We start from the raw sequence: 17,701 nt of genomic DNA on the forward strand, positions 1-17,701 counted from the left end.
TCACTAATACTTCCTTCTGCAGTATCTAACGTTAATCCCATCCAGTGTATTTTTCATCAGATTCTGTATATTTCATCTTTATAAACTGAATTTGGACTTTTTTTTTGTCTTGCATGCTCATGCTTTCTTCGACTTTCTTAAATATCTGGAGTATATTTATATAATAGTTAAATTACCACACTTGTCTATTAATTCCATCATCTGTACCATTTCTGCATTCCTATCTAAGGACTGAGTTTCCTCCTCATTATTAGTCAGATCTTCCTGCTTCTTTACATGCCTGATAAATTTCTGATTGGCTGTCAGATATTGTGAATTTTATGTTTTGGATGCTTAATTTTTTGGTATTCCTTTTAATATTTTGGGGCTTTGTGTGGGATAGTTACATGCAACCATTTTGGTTCTTTTGAGCTCTGCTTTTAATCTTTGCTGGGAAGGCCCAGAACAGCCTTTAGTCTCGGGCTGTTCCCCCACTACTGGCACAATACCCTTCTGAGGACTCAACTTGATGTCCCATGTGTTAGGAAGTCTTTCCTCTCTGGCTGGTGGAAACCCAAACTATTGTTAATCCTGGGTGAACTCCAGGGATTGTTCTGTCTAATTGTTTGTCCTCAATAACTTCCTCATATGCGTACTCTGATCAGTACTCAGCTAAAGACTCAAGAGAAACTTTCTACAGATCTCTGAAACTCTTTATGAGTAGGCTGTTCCTCTCTGAGACTCTGCCCACAAGTTCTAGCCACTCACTACCTCCAAAGTCCAAAGTCTGCCTCCTCAATGCAGGGAGATTCTGGGGTGTTTGGGTTCTCTCTCCCTGAATTGCGGTTGGAAATTCTCTCCCATAAATAAAGCTTGGACAAATGTAGGGCTCACATTCTTCGTTTCTTTTCTCTCAGGGATCCTGTGCTATTTGTGTCCAATGTTTGAAAACTGTTGTTTCATACATTTTATTCGGTTTTTTACTTGTGTAAGACAAAAGCTGTATCTAGTCTATGCTACTCCAGCATGGCTGGAAGTTTTACTGTTGCTTTTTAAACATACTTAGGGCCACAGTCTGCGGCTACATGGGTTGCAATGTGCAACTCCAGAATACAATGTGAACATACCTTCCTCCTATCCCCAATCTAGATTTGAGTAAAACAGAAACCCTAATCACACTGACTATTAATATACTAAGCTTGTGGTCAATAAACCTCTCATTTGGGTAAGAATAATGACTCAAATGCTCAAATGCAGATAATTCCTAATTTATAAATGTCATGATCTCATTGTTTGGCATTTGAATAAATCTTCTCATCAAATCAATATCATAAACGATTATTTGGTTCCCACAATAGACCCATAACATAACTGAAGTGTAATGCCTTCAGTAATCGATTAAAAACACCTAAGTACCATTTATAACATGGTTGCTGTGGGAAGACACAACTGGAATTCTAACCAGAGATTCCAGGAACGTGTTTCCTTCATTTGTTAGTTTAGGGTGCACACGTAATCATATGGAAGAGGGTGGGAGAGTGAGGGTCAAGACTGTAAAAATTTGGATGGGGGATGAGATAGATACTAACATGTAAACTATATATTAACATAGGGACAGACCTCTTTTTACCCATCTAAAGGTATATTACAGAAAGATCTCTTTAGTTAAAATATGATGAGAGCAAAATGAAGTGTACTTACTCATCCAACTCCTCTTCTTCAGCTTTAGAACTATCAGCATAGAGATACTTGCTCATGTCCACCGGTCTTATATTTTTTCTTTTTGTAGACTGGGGAGGAGAATCCTTTATAGTTACAAAGGCTTCTGGCTCATCAAATGGGTTCAAATACTGTGGAGTCTGTACCTCTTTAAAGGGATTATAGCTGTTATTATAAAAGGATTCTTCTGGTTTTTTAGGTGAAACTGTTTCAGTGATTTGTTCTATAAAACAATAGCAAAAGATGAATTAAATCAAATTAATACTATCTGATATTTTCTTATATATTTAGTGTTCTCAAAAATACTCAATCTTGAATTAATAAACTCTATGGGGTTGAAAGAGTGCAGATCAATAACACGTTTTATGAAATTGAGTTATTTGTAGTGAGGTGGATGGACCTAGAATCTGTCATACAGAGTGAAGTAAGTCAGAAAGAGAAAAACAAATACTATATGCTAACACATATATATGGAATCTAAAAACAAAAAATAAAATAAGGTTCTGAAGAACCTAGGACAGGACAGAAATAAAGATGCAGACACAGAGAATGGACTTGAGGACACAGGGAGGGGGAAGGGTAAGCTGGGATGAAGTGAGAGAGTGGCATGGACTTATACATACTACCAAATGTAAAATAGATAGCTAGTGGGAAGCAGCTGCATAGCACAGGGAGATCAGCTCGGTGCTTTGTGACCACCTAGAGGGGCGGGATAGGGAGGGTGGGAGGGAGATGCAAGAGGGAGGAGATATGAGGATATATGTATATGTATAGCTGATCCACTTTGTTATAAAGCAGAAACTAACATACCATTGTAAAGTAATTATACTCCAATAAAGATGTTTAAAAAAAAAACCCAAACATAAAATTGTCAAAAAAAAAAGTTTTAGAGGGGCTAAGTCCAGAAGATGTGATATCTAAGATCTTTGTCTACTTCTCCAGGAATAGTGCTCTTCAAAATAGCATCTTTGAATTGTTAATGCCCTTGGAATCTCTATTAATGTTGGCATTATGGTATAACAATTTTGGAAATTTTAACCTTCTTAGAGGTACAATATCCTATTATTGCTTAATTTATTTCACTATACTAGCTTGACGTCTCAAACTGATATTTAAATTTCTGTTTTTAAAAGAACATAAAATGGATTAAATTTTGGAATAGTCTTTGGTAGTTACACAAGCAGAGACCACTTAGGAATCTGAAAATTCATTCTGGATATATAAAAAATACACCATTTACACTGAATTTGCTTTTGTAAAGTCTTCAAAGAGCAGGTTTCTGTACACTACAAGTCCTTAAATCTTTAGAGCTTTTAATGGGCTTTTCAACATAATTCATACCCAATCAATACCTTATTTAATAACGTAAAGGAATAACAAGAATTCTGAAGTTGAAAGAGCCACATTAAAATCATACTGAGAAGCAGACAGATGTGTTCCACTAAATTCTAATTGAAATTTCAAATTCCAATTTGAAAACAAAGGAACTCTTAAAAATAAAACTCTGACTTTACAGCACAAAAAGCACTACAACAGTGTCATGTCCTCCGACAATACTTATGGAGTGCTTAGTGCCAGCCTTTTTCTTTTACTTTTATGTTTATTAATATTTTGAAACAAAAACAAGGCAGAGTTCCATGGTGGTCCAGCGGTTAGGACTCTGTGCTTTCACTGCTGTGGGCCCGGGTTCAATCCCTAGTCAGGGAACTAAGATCCCTAAGCCATGTAGAGAGGCCAAAAAAAAACCAACAACAACCAAAAAAAACTGGAATGTATAATAAAACTGTTTAAAATTTGTATTTTACTAATATAAGTATGTAACCAAATTGGAAAAAAGTTTCAAAAAGCCAATAATCACAGAACAGTTCAAAAGTAATTTTAATTATGCCAAGCAACTCTAACAAAATACTCTAGGAGAAGAAGGCAGAAAATCAGTTTTAAAATCTTCAAGAAAAATAACTGTTTTATAAGTGACATTTCAAACAGTTTAATCCAATTATTAGAAAAATCTCTTGAGTGACATATATTTATGATTTTTATATTTTAGAATCAAACTACTTTTACTTATACTTTAGACATTAGCCCAGAAAACTTATGTTGTCTTTATATTGAAAAAATAAATAAAACAAAATAACTCTGAATTGAAATTCTGTACACCATGGTGACGCAATTATAAAGTATGAAAGAGAATTCATAACATCATAATAAATCAACACTGAAATGAATTTAAATACAGCCTATGCTAGAGAAGAGACTCAGTAACTGTATCTTTTGTCAGACCAGGATAACACTTAAACACCACTATAATCTTTATAATAATCTAAATGAAGCATTATCTTTTCTCTGTAGGAGAAGAGACTACAGAGTTTTTACCTATTCAATTTTTTTATTAACAAATACCAAGTCTCAAATGCTTAAGAAATTGATAAAACCTGTCAATGGAAATAAGATTTTTATTTTTACTTTCAGGTAGAGGATTACAAAAATTGATCCAAGCAATTTCATCAGTTACAAAACCAAAAGCAAGAAAGTATTCAAACTATAGAGCAAGATTTGAAGATGACAGAATAGCAACAAAGGAGAGTTTAAGATGAGACTATTTCATATAAAAGCTAACAAATACATTTAGTAACTTTCTAAACGGGTCACTGAAGCACAGAATGTCATGAATCTAACTAAGAGGAGAACTGAAATTGTAAAAGCAAACAAAAACAAAAACCATCTAAACAACTGTAACACATTTTTTTCTTTCTTAACTACTTTTGTTACTTGAGGATGCATGTTTTTAATCAATAAAAATTAATAAATTATTTCTAGAAAAATGAGTGTTCTTCTAATAGAAAATACTTATTCTAAAGTCTCCAAGAACTATATATTTAAAGAGAATACTGGTTGTCAAGTTTTTTCTTAGCTCTATAGGCATGATTAAAGTTTCTCAATCAGGTTGCCTAACCTTGCTTAACCTCTCCAAAATAGAAATACAATATTTATGTTATCTGCTACTCCTTTCTATAGCTCAGAAAAGATACACATATATTTTTAAAAATTACTAATTTGATTTTGAAATGAAAAGCTCAAATACTCATATCTCAAAATATTTTGGTAATTTTTTTTTAACTCAGTGTACTCAGATGTATTTAGTATGCAATTGAGAAGCTTTGTGGTCAAAAGAAGACACTTGATTAGCAACCTTAGCTCCAACTCCACCTCCATTTACCTAAAGTTCTTCTTCAAATCACTTAATTCCTCTGGGCCTCAGCTCCTTAATCTATGAAAAGAGGCAGCTGAACCAGATTACTTCTAAAATGTACTGTAACTGTTAAGATTTAAAATATGTTAAAATAAAATAAGTCACCGGGCTTCCCTGGTGGAGCAGTGGTTAAGAATCTGCCTGCCAATGCAGGGGACATGGGTTCGACCCCTGGTCCAGGAAGATCCCACATGCTGCAGAGCAACTAAGCCCACGCACCACAACTACTGAGCCTGTGCACCACAACTACTGAGCCCGCGCGCCTATAGCCCATGCTCCGCAACAAGAGAAGCCACCGAAATGAGAAGCCCATGCACTGCAACAAGAGTAACCCCTGCTCGCTGCAACTAGAGAAAGCCCACGCACAGCAACGAAGACCCAATGCAGCCAAAAATAAATAAATAAAATAATTAAAAAAAAATAAAATGTAGCTCACAAACAAAATAAAATCTCATTAATGTAAACTTAATAATTTAGAATTTGGTAAGAAGGGAGAAAGTAATGGAAGTTCTTCTCCTTCCATTACTTTCAGAAGTGGATTATGAAATGATATTGCACAAATAGAGTGAATCCTTAAGTTGAAACCTCACTTTTCACCATGACAGGCAGTAGCAAAATTCTTTAAAGCTCATGAAGATTTCGTAAGAGCAGTCTAAAAGATGTAAACAGGGGTTAATCATTCTTGCATTTACTTTGAGCAAACAGAGTTTAATTAAACAGAGGTCTTCTTCAACAGCTCTTTTCTAAGCTTTAATAGTTTGAAACTACTTGATAAGAAAAATGACTCACAAAAAAAATACATGGTTTTATTTCTTACATGTTGTATATATGACAGGAGTGGTCCTCAATCTTCTTTCTGTTCTGTGACATTCACGTGCACAATTTACTTTCGTTACTAAGAGTAATTCTCAGCCAGAGACAGGCAGTTGGGAGTGGAGGGGCTCATCACACTGAGGTGTGAGGGCCAAGAAGCTGTATATAGAGAAAAGGCTACCTCCACCACCTTAATATGGGTATGTCCCACAACCTGACCTTACTTGGTAGGCCAAACTAATGAGACTTTACTGCATGCCAGCTAGATAAAATACTGTTATCTCTAACATTAGAGCTTTACTATTTGACCAAACTAACAAAGAATTAAAATATAAGCCCCAAGTAAATGTCTATGTAAGCCTTCTCTTTTTCTTTAAAAACAATTCAATGGAAGCTACCCAGAATTGCTGATCAACTGCAATTGGTATTGAACAAATAATATTGTCATTATAAACAAAATGTACAAGTCTTTAAAAACAAAATCTCTTCCTGCCTTTACAGTTCAAGAGAACTTAACAATACACAAAGACTTTAAAAGTAAAGAAAAAAACTTGCTACCTTCTGAGTCAGGATCTCCAAATGGATTTAATTCTGCTACATCAGGATCACCAAATGGATTGAAATTCACAGTGGCCAAGTCCTTTTCTGCTTCATCCAAAAAGTTAAGTTTGTTGATAAGCTCTGAAAACAAACATACGTGTCAGTTCACTGTGGTTACAGTTAAGCATAATTATCACTCATTCATGAAATATCTCAAATTGTAAAAATTCATACTAATAATACCTGCAAATAATAAGATATAGCATTTTACCAATGACAGAATGCCATTCAAGTATTTTGTAGCATACCAACATATTCAAATAAAAGAAAACAAACACATGAATTGGAAAATATCAGATAATGAACTAGAGAAACTTTTAGCTCAATCTAATTTGATCCAATAAAAAAGTACTAACATAGATTTTGAGAAAAAAACATCCTTCACTTCTAAATATGAATAATTCAAATTGATTTAATATAAGCAAATATTTCTAAAACAATGTTGTTACAATATATAAGCTAACTAAAGAAATTCTGTCATGTTATACGACCAGTTATTATAAGATGTTTTAAAATCACTGCCTATCAAGGATCCTGATACAGGCTTTGCTAAAGATGATAAGTTGTTATGTTGTTGCCTGTTGGTGCACTACAAATTACCAAAGAAAATTTATTAAAGGAAAAGCACAAAGACAAAACTGAGAGCTAAGTACAGACAGAAGTCAAGAGGTAGCAGGTCACAGTAAATTCAAGCAATCAGAAGCAGAAAGAAAGGAAGAAAGCTCTTAGACCTTCAGAGGAACTGGCTGATTTAGCTGAAGGCATATTTGCTTGCTTTATGCAGTCATCTTGATCTTCATCTAAGCTGCTCAGAGCATTCAATTGGTTTACAATTTCTGTAAACAGAAGCCAGTCGAGACAAATGTAAGGTAAGGTCATTTAATTAAAGAGCCACAGAAGCATGCTGTTACTCAAAAAGACAAAGAGAGGGGATGTTTGGTTAATCAAGAGAATACATTCAGAGGATGTTATTTTTGATGAACTATAACAGATGTATTTAACTGAAGGTTATGCTGTACTTATATTTTAAAATAGAAAACATTTTAAAAATTAAAATTTATATTAGTACTATAACAACTATGTTAACAAACACAAAACAAAGATAATAACCTGAGAAGTTGACATTGGCTTTCACATTCTGCATTTGTAAAATAGGGCTTTGAATGCATGCATTAAAAACAATAAGAAATATCATCTAATACAATAGAAAATATGTGCTATTTGTTTTGTAATATTCTAAATTTAAACTATAAATTTTAAGAATATATCTACATGAAACATGAACATAATAACACTTGTTCATATTCTAGAATTTTAAAAATCAGCACAAAATGAGAAAAGCAGGCAATAGCTATTTTCCACTCCTGCTTTCTAGGGAATTTGTTCTTTTAAGGGAACTCTTGAGTGTTTGCTTTAGGATATCTTATAATTTAGCCAGTAAGAGAATAAAAAAGACAGGAACAGGTAGAAAAACCTTAAAATAAAAATTCATTTTGTGCATAAACAGAATTTTAAAAAATAAGTCATATTGTGGACAACTCCGAATATGTGATATTATGATTTACTGGGTGAAAATTAGCTTGGAATAAAATAATAAGAACCTACTAGAGTATTCTAGTTAATCCTCGCCGTTTCCAAACTTAAAACCTGGGAATAACTTAGGCATTAGGACAAACCAAATAGATCCAGATCATTCAGTGGGAAATAAAGAAAATGGTTAGAAATAGACAATAGTTGTGAATTCAGCATTAAAATGCTGTTTTTTAACACTGTAAATCTAAGTACACATTCTAAATTTTATGTGAACCAAATAATAAAATACACAGTTGTAATAAGATTGCCTTCATCCATTCATTTGTTGTTGAACAAATACTTGTTTATCACCCTGTGCCAAATACCATGCTTGGAACATAAGGATGAAAAAAACATAGTATTGTCCTCATGGAATTTACCATTGATAAAGATAGAAATTAATACAGAAACAGACAATAAATGACTACTAGAATATTAGGTGGTCAGAAATGTGTATTGTCGTATAGATCTTTGAGCCAAATACATATGAAAAACTGACATTCATTTCCCTTGTCTGAATGAGAAATATATTTTGCATGAATAAAAATGCTTGAGATAGTCAAAGTACATCATAGAAAATAAAGAGTAAACACAATACCAACTGAACTCTTAATCTGAATGTGAATAATAAGAGTTAGTCAACCTTTATAAAGTATCTTCTTCCATTTTATCCTGCCAATAGTTTAAATCCCCTTCTGACTCAAACTAACCTAGCAAATTCCTCAGTAGGCAGAGTTTATTCTTGAATTAGATCTTTTACTCCTGACTAGTAGTCACTGTAACTTTGTAATTTTCAGGGAAGTATAATGGAGAGAATCTATCCTATGTGATTACCAATGCATGACTGATTTTTTAAATTCATTACTAGTTTTGTATATTTTTAAATTTGCAGATGGTTTATTTTTAACTTCAAAAATATGAAAAAAGAAATATTAATAACAGTTAACATTTATTAAGCAGTGGAAAGTGCTCTGCATATGTTAATTCTCATAAACATCCTGAGGTATTATTATTAATATTCACATTTTATCATGTATATTAGTATCATTTATTTGCACTGTATTCCCAGATGTGTAATTATGAGGCTAAAATATTTTAAAATAATGTTCAAAGATTTGTAGTTCTCTTTACACATTTTAGTTATTTAATATTCTTAGATGTAACCTCAATGAGAGTAGAAATTATTTATTTATTTAATTATTATTATTATTATTATTTTTGCAGTACGCGGGCCTCTCACTGTTGTGGCCTCTCCCGTTGCGGAGCAACAGGCTCTGGACGCGCAGGCTCAGCGGCCATGGCTCACGGGCCCAGCCGCTCCGCGGCATGTGGGATCTTCCTGGACCGGGGCACGAACCCGTGTCCCCCTGCATCGGCAGGCGGACTCTCAACCACTGTGCCACCAGGGAAGCCCCCTAGAAATAATTTATTTAAGCACCTTATATAATGAGCAATAGAGGGAATACTGAAGAAATATTAAACTTGGTTCTTACTTTCAAAACATTATTATTGTTCCATTATAAACTTTCAGGTACAATGTGGGCATTTATTTAAATACTATCAAGATGACTGAATTACATGACTAAATTATTTACACTGTAATTTTTCTGAATGTTTAGAGTATTTCCTTCCCCTCACCATGCTTCTGGTGATACCTAAAACCACTGATAAAAAAATAAACAAATAAACCCACTAATGACCATTTCTTCATTAATTAACCCAAAGTAATTTCTTATTTCCATTCTTCTCACTGATGACAAGTTGTCCTTCCTATCCTAGCTTTCCCTATTTATTTATAGCTTAAATAAATCCTTACTTAACACCTAGAATATCTGCTCCTAGAACTTTCATTCATATTAACAAAGTGAAAAGGTAATGCTCCTCTTATTTGGTATGCAAATAAATCTCCATCCAAACCATAAAAAGAAGCGATCTCCAAAGAAATACCATTTACCTATATAAGAAACATTTCTCAAGTACCTATTATACTTTTTGGGGACAGACAAGTAAAGCAATATACAGTGTATGATAAATATGATATTTATTATGACTGAGATATGTATTATAGGGTATGTGAAACTAGAAGAGAGGCATACAACTCAGTCTGAGGTCAGGAAGCCCTCCTGGATTTATTCAAGGAGGATTTATTGAGTGAAAATAAGACAAATAGACATCATTATTATTATTAAAATAAAGGAGAAACTGGAGGGCATTTCACAACGATGAAAGGGAGCCGAATGAGAACATGATATACTTGAGGAACGGCAAGTTGTTTGGGGGTTTAAGATACCAGGGATGGGGAATGGAATGAGATGTGGTTGGCAAATGTCCTATCATGAAGGTTATAGTGACCAAAATAAAGAATGTGAACTTCACTCTGAAAGCTCTGGGAATCCATTGTAAGATCAAATGTATAGTTTAGAAACATCATTCCAGGAGCAACATGGTAGCTGCACTTGGAAAAAACAGGATAGGAAGCAAAAAGATGAGTAGTTTAGCATTACTGCTCCATGAAGGGACGCACTTAGTAAATATTTGCTAATTAAAGAGTAGATTAAGAAGAAAGCTTTGATGGTTAATTTGACATGGGGGATGAGGAGAGGAATCTAGGATACATGCCAAGTTTGTGTCTTGGGTGACTGTGTGGACATTAGTTCTAGCACTGCAGTGGGGGCTACTCAGTTTGGCCATACCAAGCTACAGGTGCCTGTGAAACTTACGAAAATAATTCAATTGGCATTTGCATATGTGGGTGCACAGCTTAAAATACATAATTTTGTTATGTATTTCTCCTTTTAAAAAAGTACTTTTCTGTTACTTCCAAATTTCCTGCAGCCAATGTGTTTTACATGTATAATCACAAAAACAAAAATTAAAAATTTAAAAGAAGATTTACAACACAAATTTATTCCCAGAATTTTTTTAAGTGGGATGCTTTCCCAGTAATACACCACCCTGACCAAAAAAATTCCCTGGCCCAACATATTTATATAATACTTCTGACTAATTAAAGCCTTGCTTCACCAAAAATTTACACTTCGGAAAATGCTAATAATGCTATGTAATAGCACAAAATAATTTCTACCCTAGCACTACTCAAACTGAGCAATAAACCGGTAGTGTAGCATTTAGTCATCGTAACAGTGTGTCAATCTGGACTTGCTTCATACTGGTGAGAATAAGAAGGAAAACTAAATTAGGGGCAGGCAATTGAAGCACAGGGTCAAGTAATTTGAGACTCTTCTTTACATGAGGAAGGCAAAAGAAGATAGAAATTGACCACCAGAGATTATCACACTGAACTAAAACAGGGGGATGAAAGTGGTGTCACAAAGAGTACGTGGGTTTTTCTTTTAAGAAAGTCTGTAGTGGAGTTAAAAGGGCAGGGTGTGGGAGGGTCTGCCTAGAGCTAGAACATAGCTGCAAATCTTGCAGCATCCTCATTCTTCTCTCCAAAGTATAATAAGATTCACTACAGGTATATCTCATTTTAAGATGGTCTAAGATAGTAACACTGCAACTTCTTAATAGAGATCAAGTTCCCAAAGATGTCACTTTTCTCACGGGCTTGAGCCCATAAATATTTGATTTATGGATATAACTAACAGGTTTAATAATGTGATTTTCAATCCCTTTAGCAGGTCATATTGTAAATGAATGAATGAACTGAATGAAAGTCATAACACTTGCTGTAATTTTTATAAAGGCAGAAAGACATATACCTTATATTTAAATTTTAGCAATTGTGTGTTTTTAACCTATGTGTTTATCTTATGTCTGTCTACATATCTATGCATATATATGTATCTATCTACAATATATTTCATTTATCTCTAGAAATGTTATAGTTTAAGCTACCAACCTAAAATTTGGTGGCTAAAAACAAATGATTACCTCTCACAGTTCTACGGGTTAATGCACTCAGCTGAGTAGTTTACTGCAGTTAGATGGTGGCTTGAGACAAAGTCATCCAAAGCTCGAACTGGGCTGGATGTCCAAAATGGCTTCTTCACTTACATGTTTGGTGTTTCAGCTGAGAGGCAGGAACAACTGGGGTCTGGCCAGGCATCTCTCTCTCTCTCTCTCTCTCAAGTGGCCTGTCCATATGGGTAGTTTGGGGTTCCTCTCAGCATAGCAATCTTGGGGTAGATGGAGTTTTTACATGGCAGCTGGTATCCCCTAGAGAATGCACTAGAAGAGTCCCAGGTAGAAGCTACAAGGCATTTTATAACTTAGCTTTAGAAGTTACAAAGTGTCACTTCCCCACTGCATTCTACTGGTTAAAAGTGATTTACAGGGCCAGCCCAGAAGACAGGGAGGGGACTATAAAAAAGGGCATGAATACTGGGAGGCTTGTTTCATTGGAGGACAATCTTTGAAGATTAGCTATCACACAGTAGATCAATAAATCAGAAAGTTGAAATCATTCATTTTCTTACTAATCTAACATATTTATTATAACTTTTATGTTAACCTTCCAGTATTTTACTTATGCACATATATGAAAGGCACAAATATTAAACTGTACAATTCAATGAATTTTGAAAAATGTATACACCCACGTGACCCAAGAGGAAGAACATTGCATCACACACCCCCCACAATAAAAAAATCTCATGCCTCTTTTCAGTCAATCCCCAAACCCACCAGCTATAACTATTCTAACGTTTTTAATATAGGATTAGTTTTGCCTCTTCCAGAACACCATGTAAATGGAATCATACAGTATATACTCTTTTATATAAAACCTCTTTCATTCAGTATAATGGTTTTGACATATATCCATGTCGTTGAATGCATCAATAGCTCATTTTTATTGCTGAATAGTATTCCATTCACAAATATAATACAGCTTAGCCATTCTCCTGTTGCTGTACATACACCTGAGCTGTTTCCAGTTTGGGGCTGTTATGAATAAAAATATTATGAATATTTTTGTACTAGTCTTTTTGTGGATGTATGTTTTCATTTCTTTTGGATAAATATCAAGGAGTGGAATTGCTGGGTTAGAAGGTAGGTATACGTTTAGTGTTATAAAAAACTTCCTAAGTGATCTTACCATTATACTCTTTATGAACAATGGATGAGAGTTCCATTTGGTCCACATCCTTACTGACATTTAGAATTTATTGCCAGTCTTTTAAATTTTAACCACTCTGGTGGGTGTGGAGTTGTGTTTCATGATTATTTTAATTTGCTCTTCCCTGATGAAAAGTGACACTGAGAACATTTTCATATGCTTACTGGCCAATGGTGTATCTTTCTTTGTGAACAACAGGTTTGAATCCTTGCCCATTACAAAAAAAAAAAAAAATAGGGTTGTCTTTTATTATTATTGAGTTGTAGGACATTAAAAAAATCTATTCTGGATACAAGCCTGTGTCAGATATATACTTTATGAATATTTTCTTCTAGTCTGTAACTTGCACATACATTTTCTTAATGGTCTATTTCAATAACCATGTGTTTAAAATTTTGATAAAGTCTAATTCATCAAGTTTTTCTTTCATGGTTATTACTTTCTGTGTCTTGTGTAAGAATGTAAGAACCCTGTGCCCACTCTCAGGTCACAAATATATTTTTTTATTTTTCAGAAGTTTTATAGCTTTAGCTTTTACATTTAGGTCCATGATCTACCTTGAATTAATGTTTGTGTCTGTGTAGGAATTGAGGCTCATTTTTTCCATATGGACATCTAGGTGTTTCAGCATCATCTGTTGAAAATATTTTCCTTTCTCTACTGAATTATGCTGCACCTTTGCTAAAAATTAATTGACCAGGTAAGTTTGAGTCTATTTTAGGATTTTCTGTTTTGTTCCACTGATCTGTCTATCCTATGCCAGTATCATACTATCTTGATTATTACAGCTTTACAGTAAATCTTGATGTCAGATAGTATTAACAATCCTGTTCTTTTTCAAGATTATTTTGGCTATTCAGTTCCTTTGCATTTCCAATTATATTTTAGAATCAGCTTTTCAATTTCTTTTTTTTAAAAAAACCTGCTATGATTATGAATGGCACTGAGTTGAATCTATAGATTTGGGAAAAAGTAACATCTTTACAATATTGAGTTCTCTAATCTATGAACAGAGAATCTCTATTTATTAAGACCTTCTTTAATTACCTTCAGTAATATAGTTTTCAGGGTAGAGGTTTTTCCACATCTTTTGTTAAATTTATTTCTAAGTAGTCTATGTTATTCTTAGCCTCCATTGTAAATGAAATTGTTTTGTTAATTTCATCTTCCAAATGTTTGTTGTTCATATATAAAAATATAAATTTTCTATATTGATTTTGCATCTGTGTCCTTGCTAAGTACAATATTGAATGAAAGTAGTGACAGCAAACATCCTTGCCTTGATCCCAATCTTTGGAGGAAAAGTGTTCAGTGTTTCATCATTAAATATGATGTTAGTTGTAGCTCACCATATATGCTATTTATCAAAATGAAGAAATTTCTTTACATTAAAACTTTGCTGAGAAACTCAGTACTGAATTTCTTCAAATGCTCCTTTCTGCATCTATTACGATGATTACATGGTTTTTCTCCTTTATTCTGTTATATGGTTAAACCGACATTGCATTCCTAGGATAAACCCTTAAAGAATGCATATTGGTACTTAAATATTAATTATCTCCTGGCTCCTTCCCTAAATAAATATTGGAGAGCTTCTAACTTCTCCTTCAGAGCTCTTACTTCCATCCTGGCCCTGTCAGATGGGCTCTCAGTATCCACAGAATTCTTCCAGAGTCTTGTAAGGGGTGCCAGAGAATGTTCAGTTGTCCTTAGTACAAACAAAGCAGCATTAGGGATTAAGAGTGATGTAGAAAGTAGGCTGAATTTGTAATCTCTATCTTCTGCCACTTCTACTATTCTCTGAGTTGACACATTTGAGTTCTAAACATTGGGAAGAGATACTCTTGCTTTCTTCAGTCTCTCACCCCAGGGTCTCAAGCTCCTTTAAGAAAGAGGTAGCTTGTACCTTACAAACTTTTTAGCTCAAGGGACTAGAAATGCCCCACCTCTCTGCTTCTACCCTATTTTCCAACCTTAAAACCTAGATAACAGATGCAGTATTCCAGAAATTCTCATCCTTCACACAGATCTCCAAAATAGGTGGCCATTTTAAATTATTTTACTTTAGAGAGTCCACAGCAATTCTATGATTTTGTTAATCAGTCTCCTAGGTACCGGAGAGTAAATGCCCAAGTAAAAACCAGAAGCAAATTAATGGATGTATTTTCTGACCAGGGCCCCAAGTTTATTCTGAGGACCCTTTTAATCTAAGAAAAGAGACCTATTTATCCCCATTCAGAGCCCTAGCAAGTAGGACATTTAATCTCAGAGGGCTGAGTCATACCATAATCAACTCTAGATCCTCAAATATGAACTGTTATCTCCTCTACTAAGATCCTCAAATATGAACTGTTATCTCCTCTACTACCATCTGTGCTGTAAGATTCTGTTCCCTGAAGGTGGCCAATATGTCACTCTCTCTTCCTACTCCTGAATTAACTTTACCAACTATAGGAAAAGGATTAACAAACACCAGGCAACATGCTTATGGTAAAAATAAATCCTGATTTATAAACTGCATCTGGATGGGAGGACTCTAAATGGACTATATGCCTGATGGAAGGCCACAGCTTGAGCTTCTCTAATTGTGGAGACTCTCGTAACTGAGCATGTCCCTTACAGGGACCCTGAAAACTATACCTATCAAACTATTACAAAAGATATCAGTTCTTGTGCAATATGAAGATTCTAAGTCAAGGTAATCCCTGCTCCTAACTATGTGGATGTTGTCTCCTTGTACCCAAGTTGTCATTTGGGGGAGAGGTCAAAGAACAGTACCTAGGCTGCCATGAAAACTCCAGTGAAAGAGGAATGCTCTGCTGAATGCTGTTTCCTGTCCAATATCCTCCTAAATGAATCTAATACTAAGTTTGGGCTGTTCAGGTCCTGTGAGTCTGAATGCCTAACTAGAATCCTTGCTGATCTTTGCCACAATTATAAGTATACCAGGGGCCTTTCAGGTGTCTCATGATGTCTGGTTTCCCCAATAATGCTCTGTTGTAAACTGTTTTGTTTAAACCTAATTTTCTGACCTACATTCAGTAGGACTTTGTCACTTACGCAGAATGTCTTTTTCTTCCCCTTTCTGTTGGTGTGTATTCAGAAATTGAACATGAATCCCAAAGATGGTCATATCACCAAAAACTGGTTCAAGCATTGTGAGGATGCCATATAGATGGAGGCATTGTTTTGAAACCATATATAATTTCCAATACCAGCTACAGTAAACTATCCATTCAAAAGCTTTGTTCTTCCAACTCCAAGGTCAATCACTCCCACTACATTTCAGTGATTTTTCCAATTGCCCATCCATGGGTGCTGCACCTCTGCAGAAGACATCTATACAGGTAACTTCAATAAAAGTTTCCTGCCTAAGAGCCAGTCCCTGTATCCAGTTAGCAGTGAATTCTGTCTCACACAGACAGAGTAGGGGCTTGTGATCAGTCTAAATATATATACCATGAATTTACTTTTACTTCTAGTAAAGTTTGTAATTTCAGAAGATATACTTTGTCAATTACTAATGATTTACAGCCATACTCCACAAGAGCACAGGCTAAATGAACAGCCTCTAGGTGTCAATCTAAGATACACCCCAAATAATTCTAACAGTCTGTTTCTTCAAGAAGCTTGCATCTTAGTTGACGAAATAATGTACCCATATAATTTTATTGATATAATGTGATTGTATTTTATGCATTTATAATATATACTTAATATAGGCAAAATTTTAAATAATAATTCCTTCCTCCATAAAAATTGTGTCAACAATTTTTAAAGCTGCAAGAAAGTGTGAACATAAGCTGTGTTTAAGTTACTGCCACTTTAGCTGGTAAATAAAAATACCCACCATACTTTATTTGTACCACGTTTATAAAATACATTAATTTTGTTTACTCTTAAGCTATTATTCAAACGTTACTATTGTTAAATTTTAATATAGTTTTTATTATCTTAAAACTATTTTACTTAAACAGTTTTAGAGTGGTAGTGCTGGGGCTGGAAAAATATTCCTGAAAGTTAACTTTGGAATGGAATTTACAGGTGCTAAAAAATGCAACTCAGGAAGCCAAACAACTGACAAATGCTGTGCAATTAACTTAACTGATTGTCCTCTGCAAATATAATAGATAATGCTGAGAAAAAAGTGTAACATCAAAGCATAGGTATGTTACAATGATTATGGGTTTACTGACTTAGAACATGAATGTAATCACCCACTGTCCCTACTTAACTATGCTCCCTCAACACACATTTTATATTCATTACTTTTGGGAAACTAGTCTTGAATTATTTAAGGTCTGAATTATGTGTCTCCTCCAGATCACATTCTTTCCATAAAATGGGACCATCCCATCTTACATAAGACAGTATATGATCAAAGGTCAAAATGAATGGAACAAGATAACAAGACAGAGTGATTAATACGGGCTACAATAGGAGATGGAAGCCCTCTCATTTATGGCCTTCCAGTTAACATATTTTAAACTCTCAATGTGTTCCAGACAATATGCTAGAAGCTAGAGACGAAAAAATGATCAGAACATAGTCTCTACCTTGAAGGAATTTCATAAAATATGGACAGTAAATACATAAATAAATAATAACACAAACTGGTGGCATTCTGAAGAAATTCTGGATCATCATAAATTGCATTAAAACGATTGCTTCAATTAGGGTCAGAGAAT

At 34.3% G+C, this 17,701-nt stretch overlaps 1 protein-coding gene across 10 annotated transcripts in view; it reads right to left on the reverse strand.

The window, feature by feature from the left end:
• The window catches only part of EHBP1 (EH domain binding protein 1), a 491,141-nt gene that overhangs the window by 181,871 nt on the left and 291,569 nt on the right, over positions 1 to 17,701 (reverse strand). For 9 of the 10 annotated variants that reach the window (XM_060026512.1, XM_060026505.1, XM_060026507.1 and 6 more), the window contains 2 exons: positions 6,320 to 6,442; positions 1,681 to 1,921 (listed from right to left, as the gene is read on the reverse strand). In XM_060026512.1, coding sequence (XP_059882495.1) covers positions 1,681 to 1,921; positions 6,320 to 6,442 — 364 coding nt within the window. Of the gene's footprint in view, positions 1 to 1,680; positions 1,922 to 6,319; positions 6,443 to 7,092; positions 7,198 to 17,701 lie in introns of all 10 variants that reach the window. The other variant, XM_060026515.1, reaches the window with a different exon arrangement.

The sequence above is a fragment of the Delphinus delphis genome, chromosome 12 (assembly GCF_949987515.2).
Source record: "Delphinus delphis chromosome 12, mDelDel1.2, whole genome shotgun sequence".
Lineage (NCBI taxonomy): Eukaryota > Metazoa > Chordata > Mammalia > Artiodactyla > Delphinidae > Delphinus > Delphinus delphis.